At 31.6% G+C, this 25,155-nt stretch overlaps 1 protein-coding gene across 3 annotated transcripts; it reads left to right on the top strand.

The window, feature by feature from the left end:
* Positions 1-18,866: 18,866 nt before the first annotated feature.
* LOC113852511 lies at positions 18,867-24,943 on the top strand. Of its 3 annotated transcripts, none has more exons than XM_027482809.1 (4): positions 18,867-19,116; positions 20,704-21,022; positions 21,654-22,362; positions 22,468-24,943. In XM_027482809.1, exons 2-4 carry the CDS (start codon positions 20,774-20,776, stop codon positions 24,081-24,083), a joined length of 2,574 nt encoding a protein of 857 aa, XP_027338610.1. In that variant the 5' UTR covers positions 18,867-19,116; positions 20,704-20,773; the 3' UTR covers positions 24,084-24,943. The 3 variants fall into 3 exon arrangements, with proteins under 3 accessions (XP_027338610.1, XP_027338612.1, XP_027338611.1); XM_027482811.1 differs by having other exon boundaries at positions 18,887-19,116; positions 21,681-22,362; positions 22,468-24,339; XM_027482810.1 differs by lacking the exon at positions 18,867-19,116 and adding an exon at positions 19,577-19,701 and having other exon boundaries at positions 22,468-24,339.
* The last annotated feature ends 212 nt before the right edge of the window (positions 24,944-25,155 follow it).

Below are 25,155 nucleotides of genomic sequence, written 5' to 3' on the forward strand. Positions count from 1 at the left end.
ACTGACCTGAGTTACTTTTTAGCAGGCTCTGGGTACTGAGATTGCAGCTGATTTTGGCGATCTCTATCTTGAATCAGATGAGAATCTTAATTATGACGATTTAGCATAAAAGGGATGGCATGGTGATAACTAGCACTGGGTCCTTAGTATTTTGGTTATGGGTCATAATTGCTCTGGGACTTAGTTTATTTTGGTTATATAATTATTATTTTAAGTCCCACATATTTTGATAAATAGTTTGTAAACTATTACACTCATTATATGTAAATGAAAGTTTAGCATCTATATTTTCTTAATTGTTTTGGCACACTATGATTATTAAGTTACATTTCATTTTACTCATCATATTATGTTGGCAATGAATTATTTTGGAAATGGCTTTATCTATGGAAAAATTTTAATTTCCTCGTACATTCTTTTCATACTGTCATTAAGTATAAAATTTATATTATTTATCACAGTTATATATAAATAATTGTTGTAATTTGAGAAACTAAAAATTCAGGATGGTACAAATTGTCTCTTAACTCTTGTTTATAATGCTAGAGGATGCATTTAATATTTGAAGAATCATTGTTCATTGAATACTCTTAGGGACCTTGTATTTGAGGAATCAATATAACAAAACACTAAGAGAGTGCATCCATGTCTATAGAATAACTTATAAATATTTATTCATCAAAATATCAAAGACAATGAATGATGAAATATAATCTCAACTCAAACTCTAATATTTTTATATCATAGTAAAATTTAATCTTACGATTTCCAAATTTCTTACCCATGAACAATTTCTGTAAATATTAATATTTTTGTTAAAAATTTTAACTAAGATGATCAAAATTAAGAATATATCTACCAATCCTTGTGGATACAACAACCCTTACTCATTTATTAAAATAAAAGCTTGGTACACTGGTTAAAATCTCAACAATTTTGTGATTACTTTATTAGAACCCTTGCTGGACATGACTTAATTTGGGTTATTATTAACATATTAATAAAATTTTCTTATTTTATGGCAATGAACATTAAGAACTCTTTAGATAAACTAACCCAAATTTACATAAAAGAGATTGTTAGATTACATGGAATACATTTGAGTATTGTATCTGACAGAGATCCTCAATTTACCTCAAAATTTTGAAAAAGTCTTCAGTATGATATCCTAATGTTAAAGACTAAGTACATCAGGCATACGCCCGAAGGCACTGTCTTTTGACATAATGTTATATATATATACACGTACAAAAGTGAAAGTATATAACCAAAAAAGATTTAGTTATCTATGTATGTACTAGAAGTCTACGTCATTGACATCATCAAAAAAACAATTTTCATACATTAAATCCAAGTACAACTTAAATACTAAACGAGTTTTTGAATAACATTCAAAACAAGTTAATTTACAATACAAAAGTCACATATATAAACCATTACAAGATCAAGCAAGAAAAAAGAGGTCTCAAACAACTACTATGTCCTAGGGAGAGTATCATCATACAACCCAAAATGAACAAAAAGCAATTATCACTCCCATATCCTTCCCCAAATAGTTCTGTTATGCAAAAAGTAATATATATATAACATAAGTCCAAAGGAGTGTATTCCTCTAAGTGGTCCAAATTTGTCAAAGTGGACAAGGTCGCATAAGGGTCAATAGGCAAACTAGGCAAGTCCTCATCTATGTCTTCCAGCCAACGGGGAGCAGGTGAGAAAGTGGAGAGGATAAGGGTGGTGAAGGGCTACAGTGGAAGAGTCCAGCTTCATCGATAGGTGAAAGTCGACAAGGTGGAGTAGGTGGACAGGGTCAGGCAGACAACTCAATTACTATAATATCAATGCACTTAAGTTCAATAGAAGGAGGGGAAGAAGGTCCTAGGATAGGTGCAGGAGCAAGGGCATCAATGTCCATGGGAGCTGGCATAGTCCTAAGGTAGATAAGTGAGAAAGGTATGGTGGTAGCATATAAGGGTAAAGGAAAAATGATCTCAACTAGTAGGTCTGTAGTACAATGGGGATTCCAACCCAACTTAGTAACTAAACCAAGAGCCATCCTAGCAAACCACAAGTCATCCACTGTCGGGAGTACTAACACCTTGATCATCTCGAAACTCATCTGTACACAACATACAATATACACCAACCAACAAACACACCAAACATATAAAAGAAAAAAACATTATTATGATTATTTGTATAATTAGAGTTGAGTCTGGAGGTGTTCAACCTTTGGCAAAATTGTTTGATGATTTAATTGTAACTAAATGAAACATTATTATGATTGTGCATTGTTGTTTGGAAATATATATATATATATATATATATATATATATATATATATATATTGGGTATTCTCTAAAAGGAGTAGAAATATGATTTTTGAAATTATATGATTTAACCTGAACCTAGAGGTAGTTGACCTTTGGCACATTGCATTGATTTGTATTACGTGCTATTTGAACTATAAAGAAAGTGTGAAAATAATTGCATGGAAAGCAAACCATGAAAAGAGAATTGGTGTGTATTGTTGTGGATGTGGATTTAAGTTGCTAATCTTACCCAAAAAAATGGAAAAAGAATTGCTGAGAAAAAGATGTGTCATGAAAAACTGACAATATTATGTATGAGTTACAAAGATATATTGGGGCTATAGAGTTCAAAGATGATTTGGAAAATTTGGGAGAAATGAGGATGGTGAATTAATTTTAACACCTTTTTTTTTATTTATTTAATAAATTGATAAATTATTTGATATTATATGGTGTTAGAGTGTATTGGAATGATTTATAAGTGTTTTAGGAGAAGTTTGGTACAGGGAGTCTCGCTCAAGCGAGATAGAGCTCGCTCAAGTGAGACTAAGCACCCATAACCACATATTTTCAGGACAATCTCGCTCAAGCGAGACTAGATATATTTAGCCCAACTGTCACCTCGCCTAGGCAAGAGGTAATCTTGCTCAGGTGAGTAGTGATCTTGCCCAGGCGAGCAATGATGTAGCCTTTTTTTATAAAGAATCAATGACATTCTGCATTTGCCATTCTTAATTAATTTATTCATCTACTGAATTATATATGTATATACATGAGTTTAAAAGCATGGTCTTATAGTAAAAATTTAATTTCGGCATTCACATCAACAAAATAAAGAAACTTTTTGTATATTTCCATGTAACACCAGAATATACATAAATTTTATATATTTACAAGATAATGATTCACTGAAATTCTCAAAATACAAGAACTTAACTTATAATTACATCCATTAACAAATTAGAAATACACTAGGCTAAACCTAATACTCAAATCTAGACCAACAAAATAATTAGCTCCATGCTCTTCCAAAAATACTAACTCCAGAATCTCTCAGCCAGACCTTCCAGCTTGAGAAATGGATACATCTCATGTACCTTCTGCTCACGTACCATCGTACGATCATCGCAGCACACACATATACCAAAACAACAAAATGCAAGGGTGAGCTTATAAAATTGACAATCTTGTTAATGAAATATGAATAAATATAGATGAAATTAATTAAACAGCTCATATCAATCAGCATACCACATTACACAGCTTCAATACAATAATGCATCATGTCCAGCCTATCTAATGCAAATGCAACAATTGTAGTTTTCATCTGGTTTAATAGCCTAAGTAATTCAGAGGAACTGTTCTGGTCTGGGAGCGACCCATCCCGGTATCTGGATCCAGACACAGCATAGCTCAGCATCCTAATTAGCTCTAAAATTATGATGATAATGAATAATAGGATGCAGCATAGCTAAATTAGCATATTACAGCACGCAAAATATTTCATTTTCAGCTCCAACATCACACCTATATATATATTTGCACAGTGTCAACAAAACAACAATACATATGTTCACAGTAAAACTTAGCATTTCATGTATTTTAATATTCTTAGCATATACAACACAACATTACAGCACAACATATTCTACCACAGCTATTCAAACGATTATCATACAACAAAGAAATACACTCAACCCTACATACTTTGAGCTTTTACCCTAAAACTTGTTATACCACCAATGATTCTCAGCTAACCAAGGTTATTCATCATATGAGCTAAAATCAGCTTAGTTAAACAATCGATAAAAACTACTCAGTTATACTGCTCTAAATTTTGATCTAGAATATGGCCACTCAATAACTTATTTCTCGGTTACATCAACATCAAGTTCCTAACTAGCTCCATATTCACTATACAGATAAATCAGCTCAGATAAACTCCCCTTACCTGGAATGAATTTCAAAATAGTACTCCTAGGGAGTTCTATAGAGAGATCGACTGTTTGAATGTGGAATATGGCTTAAACGATTCAGATATACTCAAAACAACCTGATTTAAGTCACTTGAGAGAAAGAGAGAAGAAATAAGGTAAAAACTAAGAATTGAGCTCTGAAAACTCACCTAGACTTTAATGAGATAGAAGATCTCACCTTGATCGGGAAAGAATTCAGCTTTGAGAAGGTTTTCTCTAAAAGTAATAGGAGAGAGAACAGAGAGAAAGTGAGAGAGAAGTTGTCTAGTGAGAAAATAAAGTTTCTGGGCGTTGGGGCTCCTTAAATACTCTTCTAGTGCATGCTCTCTCGCTCAAGCGAGCTACTTCTCACTTGAGCGAGCTTTATTCTTGCTTGGGTGAGAAAACTAGACAATGAAACCTCTCCAATTTCTGATATTCTCGCTTGAGCGAGAACCTCATCGCTTGAGCGAGCTACATCTCACTTGGGCAAGCAACATTCTCGTTTGGGCGAGATTGCGTCCAGAGAGCTACCTATTACTTGTGTGATATCTCACTTGAGTAAGAACCTCTCGCTTGAGTGAGATCACCTCTTGCCTAAGCGAGACTCCTTCTTGCCTGAGCGAGGGGACAACTGGGGTGATCCTATGTGCTCTCACTTAAGAGAGACTGATCTCGCTTGAGCGAGAACACTCCAGGATTCCTAATTCTGCACAATAACTTCTCACTTGAGCGAGAGAAATCTCGTTCAAGCGAGACACCCTGCATCCTGAACTCTCAATTTATGTCTTAGATGAAATTATACTGGTTCTCAATTATACTTCCTAGCTGATTTCATGTATAACACACTTAATAACAAATTTCTAGCCGTTCTGCTCATCACACTCGACAGCATCATAATACAGCATTCAAACTATATACGGCTCGTCATACTGAAATCATACAGCTTTCACACTCACATTCCAATATATAAATAATTCGTACACTTTAAGCATATTCAGCACAATTTGAATGGAATGATAAATACATCAATCTGACAAGTGATCTCGCCCAGGTGAGCTAAGTCGCTCATGTGAGGACTTATAGGAAATTTGTCCAGCTCTCTGGATGTTATCTCACTCAGGCAAGCTTGACCTCACTCAAGCGAGAATATCAGAAAAAGCTTAGCAAAGCTATTGTTTGGTGTTCTTGCTCAGGCGAGAAAAGCGTCGCTCAAGCAAGCAGTTGCTCGCCTAAGCAAAAGCGTACAAGACTGAGAGGTATTTAAGAAATTTCCAAAATAGAGATTTTATTTCATTTCAAACCTCACGTTTCCTTCTCATTCTCTCTGAACTCTCACTTCCTTCTCATTATCTCTGAACACTCACTTCCTTCTCTTAGATGAAACTCCTTCAAACTCTGATTACACCTCGAATTCGAGCTTGGATGTTAAATCTAAACGACTCCGAGTAAGTTTCTCTAGGTTCAAATCTACTTTCTTATATCATTTCTGTAAGGCCCCAGATTTTGTAATATATATTGATTTATTAATATGAATGTGTGAATTGATGTTTGATAGTGTGATGATTTGGATTTGAATATAATCGTGAAGATATATGTACAGTGTAGTTAAAATGTGATGTGGACTTGATTGGGTTTGAATTATTTCAGATATAGGGTAAGTGTGTACTGTAGGGGCGTTCTCGCTGTAGCGAGAAGGTAACAGAAAATGGTGCATTCTGGGTTGCAATTTCACCGTAGTGAGAGGGCCTCGCTGTAGCATGATTTTGTAGAAACTATAGTGCAATTTCTTCTAATATTTTCGTTGTAGCGAAGAAAGGTGTTGTTGCAGCGAGGTTCCCTCGCTGCAGCGATAGATGTCTCGCTATAGAGAGAATATTGCGACCAAAAGGGCATTTGAGGAGTTTAGGATTCAGGAAAAACCATTAGCTTATTTTCACCAATTAAACTGTCTCCAAAGCCGTTTGGGAACGAGATTGAAGATTGGAATCACATTTGAAGCATTTGGAGGAAAGTTTTGATGGCTAGGGTTTCAGTTTTTGTCCCTACTCTATGTTTTCTCAGTTCTCTTTCGTTTCTCACGAAATTTTCCATGTATTTAGGATAAAATCCTTGTGGGGAGCATTTCTATTGTTGAGTTTCGTGTTGGGTCTTCATTTTGAGGTAAGGGGGCACTCTACCCATTCATTTTACTTAGAAATCCACCAGCTTCAGCACTACCAGTTTTCAGCTCCATGCATCATTCCTTTTCCAACTACTCATCTACTAATGACGATGTTCCTTCGGATAATGATCATATAGATTATTCGTGATAAACACTTGTATTTTATTATTAACATTATTTATTTGGATATTTTTGTCTTCATTTGTAATGATATTTAAATTTTACATTTTATAAATCATTTTTGAATGTTTAGATTTATTTTTGTAGCTTTTATTATGTTTATAAATTGTGATAATCAAGAACAGGCAAGAATAACTATGTATATAAGCAAAAAATAACAAAAATAGTAAAATATATCACAGATAGATTATAGACAAATTTTTCTGTCTGTGACTTACAAACAAATTTTTTGTTAAAGACAGATTTTTACCGACGAAGATATTATAGACGATTTCTATCTGTTTGTAATTTCAAAAACTGTTTGTAATGATTTAAAAATTTATCTGTAAATTCGTCTATATATGTAGATTTTGTAGTAGTGTCTTTCCCTCATCTCTCTTTTGATTCTCTCTATCATTAACTCATTTTCACCGGTTAAACTGCCTCTATAGTTGTTTGAAGGTTAGAATCACGTTTAGAGCATTTAGAGGTAAGTTTTGATGACTAGGATTTCGGATTTTGTCCCCACTCTTTGTTTTCTCAATTCTATATGGTTTCTCATGGAATTCTTCCATATATTTAGGACAAAATCTGTGAGAGCATTTCTATTGTTGAGTTTCATGTTGGATCTTCATTTTGAGGTAAAGGGGACTCTACCCTATCTCATTTTGCTTAGAAATCCATTTATTTGCTATATGTTGTAATGTGTTTGAGATAAGAAGTAGAAACATGTGTGTTTTGATGAATTTTTGTTCTGGACATGACGTATTAAACGTCGGTTCATATTAAGTGTGAGGAAATGGCTTGATTGTGATTCGGTTGTATTAGGAACCTTGTGTGGAATGTAAATATGATTGACATTATGTATGATGCATAATGAATTGACTTGATTATGGTGAAATTAGGATAGAAATTGTGTGGTTAGATATAATGTGGTTGAACACGAGTTGATATACCCTTGATTGAGGATGTGAGTGAATGTGTGTGTTAACATGCCATTGATTGATGTTGAATAATGTGAATGGTTAAAAATATGTGTGAATGGCATGTTGGGTGTGATTGTGGTGACGTTTGGAATGTTGGAAAGTTATGAATGGTTCAGCGATACACTAGCGGTGTGGAAGATAAGGGCGGTAGAAATGCCTTGGGAAAGAGAGGGTGGTAGTGACACCAACAGTGAGCATGGGTGCACCACAAGCCCCATACTCTCCTTGTGACTCGGCCTCTGACTAACACCTTTGCTTAGGGGCTCAATACTGCACACGTTGTATCCGTGAAACAGGAGCTATCCGGTGACCATCTATGGTGTGAACTGAGTAAGTCCTTGAGATTGACAGAATCAGGAATCTGTTATCACAATGCCACAGTGAGTGTGGCTGACGTACAGTGAGCGCACGTGTGTGGATTATTTAATGGTGTAGTGAGCACACCTATGTGTGAATGAGAATGGAATGTTGAAATTATTGCTTTGTGCCTGTTTGATGCACGATTGAGCTATGTTAGTAAATGTGTGAAATGTGCAAGGTGAGTTTCTGTGCCTGTGTGTGATAGTGTAGAGTACTCACCCTTACGTTTATTTTTCAGGTGACCAAGACAATCAGCACTGGACTTAGTGAATGGGAAGGATGAAACTGCTATAGGACTTAGCAAATTGACTCTTAAAATTTGATGCATTTAATTTGGTCCTGTAGCACTTATTTGATGCAAACTTCTAACCCTCCTTGATTTTGAAATACCTTACTGAACTATATGCACTGGAACTATTTAAATGAAAATTTTTATCATTCCCATTTTCGTGAAATTTATTTATTTGGAAATTAAAATTAAGGTGTTATAATTTCTTGTATTTTTCATTTCTCAAGGATATCTCTTGATACTTAGGAGAACTTCTGTTATTGAACCTTAAATCTTCGTCAATCTCTCTGAATACTCACCTCGAGATAAGGAGAGCTTTATTTTGTTATTCTATTAAAGTGTTTATTTTGTGCTCATTAGAGCACTATCACATAAGGATTTTTGTGAAAACATATGTTTAAAGTATAATATTTATGAGTAATAGCTGAGAATATGTATGTTTGGTTGTTTGACTTGAATGGTTATATTGTGTTCACATGAAATATATGATGAGTACTTAATATGGAGTGTTATGGAAATATGTTGAATGATTATGGTGTAATTATATGAAGTGTATCTATATGAGATGTTATGATGAAGTAAAAGTATTTTTGTGGTTGTGATAAAGTGTGATGCTGGTTTGAAAGACTTAATGATTGAAACTATACTCTTATGGTATGAATGATGTGGACTTAGTCCAAAAGTTCCTTACTAAGCACAATCTTATCAGTGGAGAATAAAAGGATTCTCGAGATAAGTATAAGTGTCGAATATGAAATGGATCTAATGCGAATAGTTATAGAGATACAATGGGGTTATAGAGTCCAGAGATGGGAATAGTTACAGAGATAAATTAGGGTTATAGAGTCCAGAGATGGGAAATCTGGGGAAAACATAGGGTGGTGAGCAACATTCGGTATATGTTCACACACTTTCTAAGAGCGAATGCGTCATATAGCCTCACACTCATTTCTTCTTAACTAGACTACTGACTATACCTTTGCTAAGGGCCCGCTATTATATATATTGTATTTGTGTACATGGGCTAACCGATGACTATTTACCTAGTTGAGTAAGACTTCAAGAAAAAAATGTTGGAGGCATCATTGTCTATGATCACAGTGCACTGGGAGTGCGCGTTTGAAGGAGAAAACTGAATAAGTTATAACAAATTGTCATGTTGTGAATATGTGATTATGGTTGTTCTGTGAATTGGTTGCTAAAATGATTATGTCATAAATATGATTTTATGTGATATGATGATTTGTAAAATGATAGAATAGACGTTCATCCTTACTAAAATCTTTAAGAAACTAGAGTGACAACGCCTAAAAAAAGAATTAGGTTGATAGATAGCTCTGTATAGTATAGACTTAATTATGTATTTAATGAGTACCAAAGGACATGTCATTTTAAGTTAGTTGTACATGTTGATGACGTACATAGTAATATTATCATTTTGGACATAGAATTATATTATAGTGCCCTTTTTTATTTTTTCTGTAAATAATAAATCCATCATACCTTATGTATATATCTATAAAGGTATGGTTAGGACCTCAGCAGCCATAACTTATTTGTGTACATACCATGATCATGACCATCTCAGAAGACCGACCCGAGTTACCTTTGAAAAAATATCGGGAGTTAAGATTGCAGCCAATTTAGGAGACCTTTATCTTGGATCATACGATAAACTCAATTATGAGGATTTAGCGGAGATAGAGAGATGGCATAGGGATGACTAGCACCGGGTCCTCAGTGTTGGGATATGTTTTAAGACTGCTATGAGACTTTATTTATTTTGGTTTCATAATTATTATCTTAGATTCCATGTATCTTGATAAACAGTTTGTAAATTATTATACTTAATGTATATAAATGTAGGCTTAATATTCGTATTTGTAAAATTGTTTCTAGTTTATACCTTTAAAATTTACGGTTATTTATTTGATATTGCTTTTTTAGCAAGTTTTGCAAATAATTTTATTCACAAAAAGATTTTTATTTACTCGTATTTATAATGCCTATACTATAAAAAGATTCGTATTTTTATCCTGATTTTGTACAAATAAAACATGTAGTTTAAGATTAAAAATAAATAAATTTAGGATGTTACATTAATGTTTTTCATAATGAGTGCACATGAATTGCTGAAAACGACAACATATGCCTCACACTCATTTCTCGATTAGACTCCTAACTATACTTTTGCTGGAAGGGGTCGAGTGGGCACATGTTGTATTTGTGTTGATTCGACTAATTGGCGACTATCTATACTTATAAAAAAACCTTAAGGGATACTAGGAACAATAGTAATGAAATTGTGATTTGTGAGATTATAATAAGCGAGTCATAACAGATTGGTTGGTGTGATTATAATACAAGTATTGTAATACATTGACAGGTATAATTATAATAAGTGTATTGTAATGCATTTATTAATATGATTATGATGCACGTATTATGACATGTTGATCGATGTAAAAATATATGAAATGGCATGGTCTTAGTGTATGTTTTGAAATATTACTAATATGATTGTTATCACGTCTAATCTGTTGTAAATTCATTAATATAATATGCAAGCTAATATTACTTTGGTGTGTATTGTATTTAAGGATGTTTATGTATTACTTATTTTATTCATAAAATAAAGAATTTAGTGGAGCAGTGAATACTCATTCTTATAACCATTTTTCAAGAATTGAAATGCAGAATGATCTAGAATCATATTCTCAATGGTGTTGCAAGGAAGATTATGCTCTATTAGGATTTAAGTTATATTAAGGTTGTAATAATTTTGATTAAGTTCTAATTAGAAATTGATTTTTAGTATGTAAACAATTTGATGTCAATTTTTAGACACTTAAAGGTTTGATAAAGTTTACTATAATTAATGATTTGAATTATATTTGTAATATCTAGTAGTTAATTCTCTCAATCTTACTTTTTACCTTAATGTTAAATTTAAATTACAAAAATACTTCTCTATGTTATGAATGAGATTCACATGTAAAGTCTTATAATTTTGATAACTTATATTGTTTTGAGGTCATTTTCCACATGAACATTTCCTAATTCATCCAAAATGCTACCTATTATAATTAAGTTTTATCCATATTTATGTATAAAAAGAAAAGGAATGTTACATTTTGCACCATCTAAAACACTTTAAAGCTATCTCAACACACACCACTTGAACCCCACCAAGTTGGATCATCTACCAACCTACCTTAAAAACCCCAAACAAGGCAACAAACCTCACCAAAACCCACACAAAGTAATCAACTTTCTTGTTGGAGATCTTGATCACGTGAGAGAGTAGACTAAAGGAAGTGGATATCACTTTCAAAAAAAGGAATAAGAGCAAGTGGAAGAGAAAGAAAATTTCATAAGGATCTAGCAAAGATCAACCTAAAAACCAAGTAACGGGGGGTATTATTCATAAATCAATGAGATACTTTGCTAAAATGATTTTTGAGTCAAAGAGGAACCCTTAACCCTTTGTGTGATGAAAATTGTATGGAATTAGTATATCTATGATAATGAATTTGATTAAAATAAGAAAACTCAAGAAAATCACTAAAACAATGAAAACAGGAAAATCTGCTTAAAAATCATAATGAATTGTAAAAGGATGTTTTGAAGATATTATGTTGATGACTTTGCTTGATATGTGTTATATTAGTTATTATAGTGTATACATGTTGATCTATGCTTTGGAATAGGTTAAATAATTTTTTGGGAATTTTCTATCATAGAATAAGTGTGATTTTAAAAGCATAAACTAAGATTTTAATCTTTGATTTGTGTTTGTATAAATTGATTTCAGTATTATCTAAGTGAGATCTATGATTATATTTTTTGGTCAAATTATTTTAAATTTAAAAGATTTTTATTGTGTATTTTTGAAGTTTTGGTAAGGAACTTTGAAACGATGAGGTACCTAAATTTGACTCAAAATATGTCTTAAAAGTTCAAAGCACTTGACCACATGAGTGGTAGGACCAAAAGAATAGTTTAGACCTTGTGGAGACATGAACCATGACTTATGAACCCATTGGAAACATGGAAGCATGCTGGGCCACCTAAAATTTATCAAGTTTGAAAAAGTGGCCTTTTGCAAATATTATAATGTTTGAGGACTAAACTACAAATTTTAGAAAATATAGGGACTTTTTTGTAAAAAAATTTATAGATATTTTATTTACATAGAGAACTGAATTAGGATAAATTTTCCACTTGTTTTATTCAATTAGGATTTAAAATAAATTAATTATGATTTTCCAAATACATTGTTGTATGAAAAATGTTTTGCTAGGAACAGTATGAGTAAACTGTTTTTGTTTTTAACTTCATAAGTGTTGTTATTTTATTTATATTTTTTATGAAAAGAAACACTTAAACAAAAATATTTTTAGTGGTTTTAAGATTTTTAGACTTGAAATAAAATAGTTATAATTTTTCTACAAGACTAATATAGGGAAGTAAAGCTTTGTGACCAACACAGAGAAATTGTGCTTTGTTTTCAAATCTATGAATGATGATTTTTTTTTTGTATTTTCTTGAGAAACTAGATGTTTTAAGGAATAAAAATGTCACTGATTTCTTGATTTTTGGTATTGTAATGAATGATTGTGATTTTTCCAGTAATTTATTGCTGAATTATGATAACATGTGACATGCAAGTAGATACTATAACTCAAAATGCTATTTGTAAGTGTATGAATTGTGAAAGTAATTTATACATAAAAGTAGACATATGGAGAAAAATAACCTCACTTATTTAATGAATTTTGGAATTGAAATGAATTTTTATGAATTTTCCAATATATTGGGTATTGAGAAAAATAATATGTAAGCAACAAATAGAAAGTTAGTTTTCTCTAGATCTTTGGAAGTGTTTGAATTTTTTTAGTATTTTTACATGAAAACAAGCACTTAAAGAAATAAAATTGTGGTAATTTCATAATTTTTGGACTTGTAATGATTTAGTTATGAATTTTACAAGTTGGTGTATGAAATCTAAAAAAAAATCTAAAAGTGGCCATGTCCATAGAATTGATTGTTCTCTTGTTGTAGAGATGTGATAATGTGCCTGTTGAACAAGATAATCGTTGTAAAATTATTTGTGATTATGAATATGAATTAATTCACAAGGAAAATGGTTGAATACACCATGGTACAACGAGGAGCAAATAATGTTAGTATAACCATAGGAAATAGAAGAGTGCCCAAGAACTACATGGGACTAAGCATAACTAACTTGTGTCGTAGGTAATGAGAATTTTGCTAATCTATTCCAACAGGCACTATAACATACCATAATTGGTTTGGGTGTGGGTTGCTAGTAGTGACCATAAAATGAAAATGCACACTTATGTTATGTCTCTAGTAAAGGAAAAATATGTACCTATGGCACTAGCCACATTACAAACACAGAACTCTTAATCTCAACCCATAATTTATAATGTTTGATAATTAATTAATTTATCCAAGAGAAATCACATATAAAAAATATTGCAATAGTTATGTGGTTTCCTGATTCATTGATTGATATTTGGATGAATTCTTGTTCATTTAAGCATAAGTATTGAATGTTTATACTCACTCTTTCCTTATTTTGTTTCATTTAATAATGTTATAAATGTAGAATGACTCTCCTTTAGGTGGACCAAGCAGTAGGGGATGAGCTGATTAAGGAATAGCTTATAACTATCGCAACTAGTTTATCTGCTGTGTAGATTATGTGTTTAAGGGTTACTAAATATACCTCTGGTTTCTCTTATGATGTTGTTAGGAGAAAATAGAACAGTCTTTAACTAATGACTCATATTTTGTACTCACATTTATAGTCTTTTTGCATCTTCTAAAATATATTTTCTTTCTTTATTTATTTCATTTAGCATGTTTTTGCATTTCTTGCATTAAATTGGAGTTTTCATGAATACTTGTTATTTTTACTTTATATTTCATAATTTCTCTATTCTGACCTTTGCCCACTATTTTGGCCATAACTTTTTTCTATAAATCTTCTTTTTGGCTTATTCTTTTTGCAATGGATTTCTGACTTCCTGGGCTTCAATTGGACATATAGATCATGTTGTTTGGAGTTTGGAGCTATTTTTTATTAATTTTTGAAGTTTAGACTTAAAACATACCTTTTAAATTTAGGATTTTTATTTAGGGCTTTTATTATAATTACTTGCGGCAGCCTTAACCCATTTATTTCCGTTTTCATTTAAGACTAGTATATATAGGGGTCAAGAAGTTGACTTTCGACCTCCTTTTTCATAATTTTGGATTTTGTAAGAGTTTTTCCCACTTTTGAGAGAAAACCTTTTTTGTTACCATTTACTTGCCTCTTTTCAAATTCTACAAGAATTCAATTTTTGTTTCCGCTGCAACTCTTAATGATTCTTTTCTCGCGAATCATCTCGTCTCAAGCGTAGATTGCAAGATCGATTGATCGCTCCAAGTTTGTCTTTTTACTTTCTCACAATTCTTGATTAAGATTTGTGTATGCATAATTCGATTGAATTTGATTTTATTCTTGAGTGTAAGATTGATTGATTCATTTCTTTTACATTCAAGGTTTAGGCAAATTTAGTATAGTAATCCTAGCTCGTGTCTGTGATTTGTGGTTTTAATTTATGTTTGTTTTTGTTGTGTTCATTCGTTTTAATTTGCATTTGTTCTTCTATCAATTAATTTCTCGTTTTTGTTTTTTAATTCATTTTTGTTTTAAATTCATTTTCATTTTAAATTTGTTTCATTTTAATTGCTTAGGAATTCGGCTCGAGCAATTGCTAGTGGTAATTTTCCTTCCACCCACTTTTTCTCTTTTAATTCGTATTCGATTTCTGGGTTCAATTCGTGTTCGTTTAAATTATTTTTATCTGAGTTCATTTTTGTCTTCGTTTTAAATTCTTTGTTTTTTTGGGTTTAAATTCTTTTTCATTTCCGCTTTTCAGTTGATAATTCATATTTTTGGTTGCCATCATTTTTTATTCACATTAATGCATTTCAATTTCAATTCCAATTCTAATTTACGTTCTATTTAAATTCTAAAAAACCACAAAACCTCCCAATCTAACCACTGTTGCATGTTTAAAATTAAAAACAGAATGAATTTGTATCCTTGTAAGATGATCTAAGTTTGCTCCCTATATTACAAAATTATTTGAGAAGTCTAGTTTTATTTGAAACCATTACGACATAGTTGTCAGTAACATATTTAACACTCTGATATTATGTCGTTTAATAAAATAGTGCCATTGTATAAAAAGATTTAGATGTAATTAACTACAATATATGTTACAAAAGAAAATTATAAACTTAAAAATTTACTTAAAACAAATATGAAAAGGAAGATTGAACTATTTAGAATAGAGACGTTATCATTAATATTTTATGTTATTGATAAATTATTTGTGACTAATACATTCTCATCATAATTAATAAAATTATAGTAATAATTTAATTAAGTCATTATTATCAATAATATTAGTGACAATATAAAAAAATCATAAATAATGAATTATTAATGATAAATTTTATATTTGTCATTAAAATATGGTCATTAAAAATTATATGTCTAGAATTTGGTGTTTTTTTTTACTTCTATACGTAAAAACATCAATGCTGAGATTTTAATGTGTAATATAACTCCAAAATTTATAAATAGATGTCATGTGAAATTATTTAAAGAAGTAACTTATTTGAGTTAGTTAATTTCACGTTTAGATTTTTGTTTTAATTATTTTCTCTCTTCTCCTAAGATTTGTTAAAATTTCTTTGCAGGATCAAAAGTCATATATCAAATTTCTAATAAGATTTCTACTTTCTTTCTTATTTGTTTCTATTTGTAACATTATAAATAAGTATAACTAATCTTCTTAAATTAGGATATGATAACTTTATTTTAATTTTCCTATATTATTAATGTTATTTCATTTTAAATTTAATATTACAAATAAAAAATTAATTGTGGAGTTATATATAAGTAATTCGTCACAATTTTAATGATGTTAAGAAATTAGCAATGATTATGAGATTTGTCTAAGTTCTTAAATATTAATGCATACACTAATTAGATTCATCTAAAATAATAATAAATTTTGGTTTATAATACAAAAATTTTCATTTAAAGTATTGGAACTGATTTATATTTGTTAACTTAACCTTCAATTGCATGTATAGAAGTTAAATAAGATAATTTTAAGTACTAGAGAAGCAAAGAAAAGGGATTCAAATTATAATCACTTTCATTTATTGTATTTTTTTTGTGTTGTTTGTTATTGTTTGTAAACAAAATCAAATTCATACATATATTTTCTTTATTTTCTAATCTTTAACAAAAGGATAACAAAGTTAATTATCATTTCATCCAAGAAAAAGGTACTACTGGTGATTTCCTACTTTGCAACATACCCACAGCTTGACAAATTGTTGACCTTGAGGGAAGATATAAAGAATAACGTGAGTTCATCAAATAATGCAAACCCATCAATTTATAGCATTAGAAAAAGGGAAATTCATGCATTTGGAAGGCAATCTCCGGCATTGGCCTTACCTTGATTTTGTTTTCATTTATATGTTGCAGTCATTGTTGTATTTCTATATATGTATACAACTTGCTGTAAAATAAATACAATCAACAAAATACATTTTCAAATAATTCTATAGCTCCTCTTAACTTTCTTTAATGAATACATAACATTTGTATACTGGTATATCGAGTTCAATAACAATTTTTCCTTAATTTCTTTAGTTGATATTCAGTTTAATCGGAGGCGAGCTAAGGCCCATACAAGTAAGGCAACGTCTTTAGGCCCTTCAAATTTATTTATTTTTAGTTTTAATATACTTTTAAAAATTTAAAAAAATTTTAATTTAAATATTTAATTTAATTATTAATTTTTTATTAATATTACAAATAATATTTAATTAATCATAATTTTTAATTAATAATAATAAATTATTTTATTAATAAAAAAATTTTCATTTTTAAATTTACTTTAGGCCCTAAAAACTTTTGAGCCGCCACTGAATTTAAATATTAGACTAACTGTGTATATGTTCAATTTTAGAAATTTAACCTATCAAATATTCAGTCTTAAGCTAAAGAAAAATATATTAAGATGTTCCATGTACACTAAAAATATAACCCTAATACTTCCTACAAAATGTAAAAAATAAATTATACTTGATTTTTAAATAATAATTGTATTAGAACTACGTTAAACCTCTTTGTATCATGCATCATAACAATTATGAAGATAAACAACTAAATAAAAAAATGTAAAGTCGAAATCATTTTTTAATATAAAAGTTTTGATTAATTTCAAAATTATAATTTATTATATATGTTGTTGTATCATACATTTTATACAAATATAGTTTTTAGTAAGTACTAGAATTAAGTAAATTATATAATAACAAAAAATATCATCAGTTATTCACTGGCATGTTAATTTAGTCAACATTATGATTAATTTATGCTCTCAATCAAAAGATATAAATTGATATTATTAAATCATCTTAAATTATTAAAAATAATTAAGAAAAACGTTTATACAACCAATTAAAGAAGAACGTGATATTTTTAACACACATATTTTTATTATATTAAGTAAAATTTAAATTGAGATATTACAAATGAGCATATAAAAATAATTAAACTTTAGAGACATGGAATGTAAATAACCCTTTAACTAATAAGAATAAAGTGATAGATAATAATAAATAAAATTCCAGTGTTCTAGATATACTTACAATATATTAAGTAATAGTGATATACAAAGTTTGACTGTGTCTTATTCATATAAGCAAACTTAAATTTAACTGTAAGCTTGTTTGTTTGATAAAATAAACGATTTTAGTGGAATGTTATTATATGACGAACTAAATTAAGGCGACCGTTGAGTAAAAATTTGACAGGTCTGAAGTTAGTTGGTTTTTAATTGAATCAAAATGATTGTGTGTTAAAGCTGAAGTGAGTTGATACAAAATCCAACTACCATATATAAGGAATGAAAGGAGTGAATTAACTCCTCAACAGTGATATTATAGCTTGAATAAACTCATTGAGAGGTTGATTAGAATGGATCACCTTCCATTCTATTAATTAGAGTGCTTCCCAATTGCGGAGCTGATTTGATGCCGTGAGGGACAAACAATACGCTTGTAATAATGGTGAAACTTTTACATGGTTAAAGTTCACATACCTTGCATGCTTTGCTACTTCAAAATTAGGATTGGGGATTGGGGAGTGGGGACCCCACTTCTCACTCCTGCTCTTTGGAACTAATAAAAATAACAAGATACCAAAGAGAATGTAACCATCCAAACCCATTTAAAAATTTCAATTGGAAAGATCAAGGTAGTTTTAGAAAGATCGTTTCTGATTCCTTGTTGCAATAACTAGGGGCATACAAAAACAAATTAAATTAACTATTACCTTTTTTTTTAATGGAAAATGAATACTGAAACTGCCTACAGTCTTATACTTAATTTTTTAAAATATAAATAAATACGCGTAGCTAAAAAGGAAAAACATAAATGAGAAAGAGACGGAGAAGAGAGTGACAAGATATGTTGACAACTTTAATTTCCATTTTCATGTAAAATTGGTTTTGTTTTGTGGATTTTATTTTTGGGGTCTTTTCTATTTGTTCTTTTTCTCTCTCATAGTGAGCAAAATCTTCTTTGAGAGAATGGCCCAGCACTGCAGATCCAAATCCCCATTCTTTTCTGCTTTTCTAAGGCATCTCAGAAAGCAAAATATCACTTTTTGATTCCACAGCTCTTCTGGGTCGCTCTCTTTTTGCTTCAACATTAATGGGTTTCTTCTGCTTCCGCTTCTCATCTTCACCAACAATGAGTGTTTGAATTTTCGCTTTTCCTGGTGAGTTCTCTTTTTTTCTGTTCAATGGTCATCTTCCTACAACATTCTCTTTTTCCAATATTTATTTTACTCTAAGTTTTTCATTTCTTTTAATTTTTTTATCTATACTATTTACTTGTTTCTTCTCCCAAGAGGTCAATTTTTGTGGTTGATTTTTGACTGGTTTCGTTGGTTCTTTTATAATGAGCAACGTGTTTCGGTGATTAATGTAATTGGCTTTAGTTTTAATGAATGAGATACTCTTGAGTATTCTTCCTTTGTTCTCCTGTTACTTTTTGGCTACATCAAATGATTTTGATGGACCTTCTTTTAGTTTTGAGAATAAATAGTATTTTATTTTTTATTTTTATTTCCCTTGGCTTGAGTGTTGGATGGATGGGTTTGATACTCTTGTCTCTTGAGCATCTGATTCTGATTGCAAAAGATTATTTTCTTGCGAGATTTGTCTCTTAGAGAATTTTCTGATGGACTTAATATCATAGCGTTTGGCTTAACTCTATCTTATTCAGAAAATTCTTTTGATCACCGTTGCTACTCTGTGCTTTGCCTGCAGTTTATGCTGTGCTTACCATTAATAGCTTTAGTGTATGCTGCTCTTCTGTTCTGGTTCAATCATACTTGTGAGTGTTTGGTGTATATTTTCTGGTTAGGAAACAATTACACCTTTTTGTAGATAGTATTTTATTGTACTGAAAATGTTTTTTTGTGTATAGTGCAAATCCCCTTTTGGAGAAGGCTAATTGTGATCACAATTGGTTGTTTGCTTCAGTGGTTTGTGTTTACCATTTTCAATTTTAAATGCTTCTGCTAGATGGTTTGGTATGCCCTTCTATTATCAATATCAAAGATGGTTCAAATTTTAGTTTAAGAGCCATCTTCAGGGAATCAATTCTTTCTTCCAAATTTTGTTGATATTGCTTTCCTTTTGATGGCAATGGAATTGAATTACTGGCCTGCCCTCATGGCATTAGATGTGTTGACCCTTTCTCTTTGTGAAGGTGGCTATAGGCTCCTCCCTTCTCTTCAACTCTTTGTCTTGTAGGCTATATATTTTTATTCTTTTGGGGTGATGGATCAGATTGTTTTGGGGCAGATTTTCTGTGAGAATATATACTGCTTGATGAGATAGACTGTTTTAGGTGACGATGTCTGGTTGTCTGGATCTATAGATTTATGCATAATACATTCTATGTTGCATTAAATATGTACAATGTATATTCCTTATGAGTTCTAAACTTCTGATATTAAATTGTAAAACAATGTAGAATATGGATGATTGAATTTGGCATCTCGCAGTTCTTTTTTCTCCTTTTATTTGTTTGTCATGCTGATTGAATAACATTATTCTAATTGAATCTAATTATTCTATTTTTGGGTGTATTTGTACATTATTTGGAGCTATTACTTTAGCTATTGACTGGAAATCTTGTGTTTCCAGTAAATAAATGCCTATGAAAGTCAAAGTATAGCAGGTGTCCCTTCCTCTGGGGCTGAAATTATGTTTTTTTTTTTCTAAATTATTTAATCAAATTATTCTCATAAAAGAATATTTATCAAATAATCAATTTATTTTTGGTTTGATTGCAGGTTTTCTTTCCCTTAAAAATGAGGATACTTTATTATATCTTGTTTAAGTGAAACGTCTACATTATCATCTATGGCATTATTGGGCATGAGTGCAAACATGCGATGCAATGGTTATTTCCCAGGATATCATTCCACACGGGATCTTGTCTTAGGCACCGAAGGCAGCTCATGGACCTCATCTAATGGTAACAGTGAACTTAAGAATGACTGTTACCAAATTGGTTCCCTGCCATTGTCATCAACATGTCATCTTTTAGGGTTCAACAAGGAAGTTCTGAAACAGACAATACTCAAGCATGAAGCCATATTTAGGGACCAAGTATGTTAGCTTTGTTGTTTCATTTGTGTTTTCTGTCATACTCATCTCTGCAAATAGCTGCCAAGAAGAATTCCTTTTTGTGTTTTTATTAAAAATATATTTAATGGTATAGGGCAAGCAACCTCTTCATGTGAAAGGATAACCAATTATCTACACAAAGCAATAATTTTCTTAACCTTTCCTAATTTAGTCTTCATCAATCCAGGATTAAACATTTATGATATTCTGGTTGCTGGAATCCTGAAGTTGTATAATTCTGGACTCATGCATTGAAGAGTTTCCAATCTAATCTGTTAGGGTCAGCAGTAGGTTCTATAAGAAGACATGTATATAACGGATTTTGAATAAAGTGTTTAAAATTATATGATCTTATCTGTTTATTTAATAGAAGTGATGGTCAAGTGAAGAAGCTTATTTAGAAAAATCAAAATGATTGTAAAAATTTCATCACATTCATTCTTTTACTATTTTACCTTTATAAAAAAAATTTATTTACATTCTTATTTCATCCAAAATAAAACATCCTTGTGGAAGTTTGTTATTTCTGGCAAATATATTATTCTCCAGTTATCTTGGATACTCATCAAGATCGTAACTATCTTTTGTCTCTGAACTGTACATTGCTGTTCAGATTCATGAGCTTCACCGTATTTATCAGAAACAGAGGGAATTGATGGATGAAATTAAAAGGAATGAGTTACATAAACATAATTTAAGATTGGAAACATCATGGTCCAGTTCCTCTTTGTATTACTCACAAAGCATGCCTCAGTTGGCTGGTCAATCATCTGTTTTAATTGGTAAAAGCATCCCATTGGCTTCTGTGCAAGAAAAGAGCAGGCAATTATGTCCTAATCCTGCTCCAACTGCAATCAAAGAATCTTTAAAAGATTCTAAACTATCAGAGTCTTCTTACAGAAAAGTTGGAAAGAAAATATTGGATCTTCAACTTCCGGCTGATGAGTACATTGATAGTGAAGGTGAATCTTTTGAGAATGAAAGAATTATGAAACAGGCCCCATTGTCAACAGATAATTTAAATGGAATTTCTCAGGTTGTGTATAAGATTGATGCGAAACCATATGGAGTCAATTCTAATGGTTTTACTGACTTAAATTTACCATTTAAGCTTGAAGAGAGTGTGGTGAAGTCTGATGATTTGGGGGGCCAAATCCATCATGGAAACTATACCTTTCATGACATGCCCAGAAGAATGGCATTAGGCTCTCATAATTTGCCCAATGATGCCATCCAGAATTTGAACAAAAGACAGGATCTTGAAGCTTGCTCAGATGTTCCACTACCGAACCAGGGGAAGAAACAAGGATGGCTGTCCTCAGGTATGGTGCTCAGATGACCCACTCCACACTTTCTTTTAGTCATTATAATACATTTTTCTTGTATTGGTATACCTCTTCTTATATGGCGAATTCTTCATCTTTCAGGGAAAAATGATGGTGGCTTCGGTTCTCTTGCTAAATTTAATAATACAGAAAGACTTGGGCCAAGCAGTGCTTCATGCTCGTCTGCTCCATATCAGCTTGTTTCTGAGGCTGATATGACAACTTCTGGGATTTCACCAGCATTGTTATGGAAAAGTATCAAACCTGGCCCTAGTTTAGATTGTCAAAGCTATATTATGAACAGAAACAGTAGGTCCATTCTTTTGGATCTACCATCAGTTAGTGCTAATGATATAAACAGCAGTGACAAACAGGTTTCATCATCAGCTACCCATGAGCTTGGGAAGTATGTCAACGGTTCTAAAGATGTGGGAACTTACAAGAACATAAACCTGAATATTATGCCTGCTGGTTATTCTGATACAGCAGCATTTCAAAGCATTCGGATTACTGGTGAAAAAGATGAATTTCAGGATTCAACTTGTATTGAATCTTTCCTTTTGACTCCTTATAAATCTGGGTATGTACATTCTGATTTGAAGTTAAATAAAGTTGAGAAAAGTAACTCAAAGAGAGACAAGATTCTTGCAATAGACCTTAATGGAAAGCCTCATAGTTCCAAAATATGCGAGAACCTACCAAAAAATCAATTGATTGAAGAAATTAAGAAGATATCTGATGTAAATTCACCTAGTTTCCATGAACCTGACATTGGAGAACAGACACCTGGCCGTGAACATTTCTTGGGGAATGAGAAGAAAAGGCACAAACATTTTGACCTAAATTCATGTATGGATGAGGGTGAGAATATGGCAATTGATACTGATCTGCATGCACCTGAAAGCCCAGAGAACAAGGAGTGTTCTCCACCCAGAGGAGAGTCTGATGAAAACCATCTTGAGATGCCCTTGCAATTGGCAGGAGAGGAGGATCCAGAGGTACAAGAGGAGCAAGCCAAAACTGCAGCTGAGGCTTTGGTTTCCATATCAGGAGTTATTGCCCAAAATGGTGTCCAAATGACAACTTGTCCATCATCTGAATATTTTGTAAGTAGTTCTCTCCACTGGTTTGCTGGAATTGTTTCCACAATAGTGGATCATTTAGAGAGTGAGGTTAAGGTTGATTTCAATGGTACCATTAAGGATCTTGAGGACTTTCTGCCTGCTGACTTTGATTACTTTGAGTTCATGTCCTTAAATTTGACCAAGACAAAAGACCTAGATTGCTGCCACAAGAGTAGTGGCCAAAAAGGGCAAGAAGGTGGATCTACATCACCAACTCAACCAAGAAAATGCCGAGCAAATAAGGGGAGGCGGGGGAAAGACTTTCAAAGTGAAATTCTCCCAAGCCTTGCTTCTTTGTCGCGGTACGAGGTGACTGAAGATCTTCAGACCATAGGAGGTCTCGTGGAAGCTGCTAGAACAAACTCGACAACTGGTTACCTAAAAAGTGCAGGTAGAAATGTTTTGGCTCGGGGGAGGAGAAAGTCTTCTGCTTCAGCCTCTAACATCACAGACTTGCTGTTGAAACTGAAGGAGCTAAATAATATCACTGAAATTGATATGGAGAAAAGGGGGATCATAAGCTGGGGAAAGATTTGTAGAAAGAGAAGGGGCCAGAGAACTCCAACCAGTAAACCCCACTTTATATTTAGCTAAGTATATAACTAATTCTATAGTTTAAGTTCATGAACTTTTGGATGAGGTTTTTATGAACTATAGGATCGTTTTGTAAATGTCATCACAGACACTTCATAGTATAGTATGTGAGAGTATGTTAGAAAATAGAAAAAGAACTCCTATGTATGTCCAAGTTGCTTCTTGGAATCAAATCCATTCTCTCCTATACAGAAAATGCACTGACTTTTGTCTCTTTCCTTGCGTGTTGCATTTTGGATCTAGTACGACCTTAAAACCATGCATATTTGAAACAAGTAACGCCATATCGAGAGTTATAATACTTAAAAGAGTCTTATTACTCGATGACTTAAATATGAAAATGGTTGTCACTGAATATAGTAAGTGATCTTTCTTGCTTGCATATTTGTTGTACTTCTTTAATTTATAAATTTGGTAGCTATTGAATAAATAGTTAATTCAACTATTGATATTCATTAATCTCATAAATAATGATGCCATATGGTCAGATTCTTGAAGGATTGAAGATATTTTGACAGGCTTAACCAATACGCCACTTCAGTTAACTAATTTAGTTTATAGATAATATGTCATGCTATTTAATTCAAGAAAATTGTGGTATTTATTCTATACCAATTAGGTTTTTATGGTTTTCTATTGTCTAATTTTCTGCATTTGAAGTAGTTAAGATGACTTCTTTCTTGAGAGGAACATATTCAGTTGCTTTATTTTTAAGATTCGCTCCTTTTTGTACATTTCGTGTTTCCTCTGAATTTTCTTTATCTTTCTAGAAATGAAAGATGGATTGAGTGCCTTAGAGGAATGTTTTTTTTACACTTTTTTGGTTTGCCTTTAGAGCAATTAATTTGATCTTTTTTGTGTTATCCTCCTTGTTCATTCCTCGCTCTTGGGTCTTCAGTGGTTCAGGAGTTCATATAATCTGAGCCTGTTCATATCTTTAAGTAAGTGGATGGTCGTTATCTTTGTTATTCAAGCATTGTTTAGTCTTTTCATTATTTTTCTTATGTGTTCATTTTGTTACAAGTTCATCTAAGAGGCTTTATTTGAAATCTTCTAAAACATTTGGTCTATC

The sequence above is a fragment of the Abrus precatorius genome, unplaced genomic scaffold (genome assembly GCF_003935025.1).
Source record: "Abrus precatorius isolate BTA unplaced genomic scaffold, Abrus_2018 Scaffold10, whole genome shotgun sequence".
Classification (NCBI taxonomy): domain Eukaryota; kingdom Viridiplantae; phylum Streptophyta; class Magnoliopsida; order Fabales; family Fabaceae; genus Abrus; species Abrus precatorius.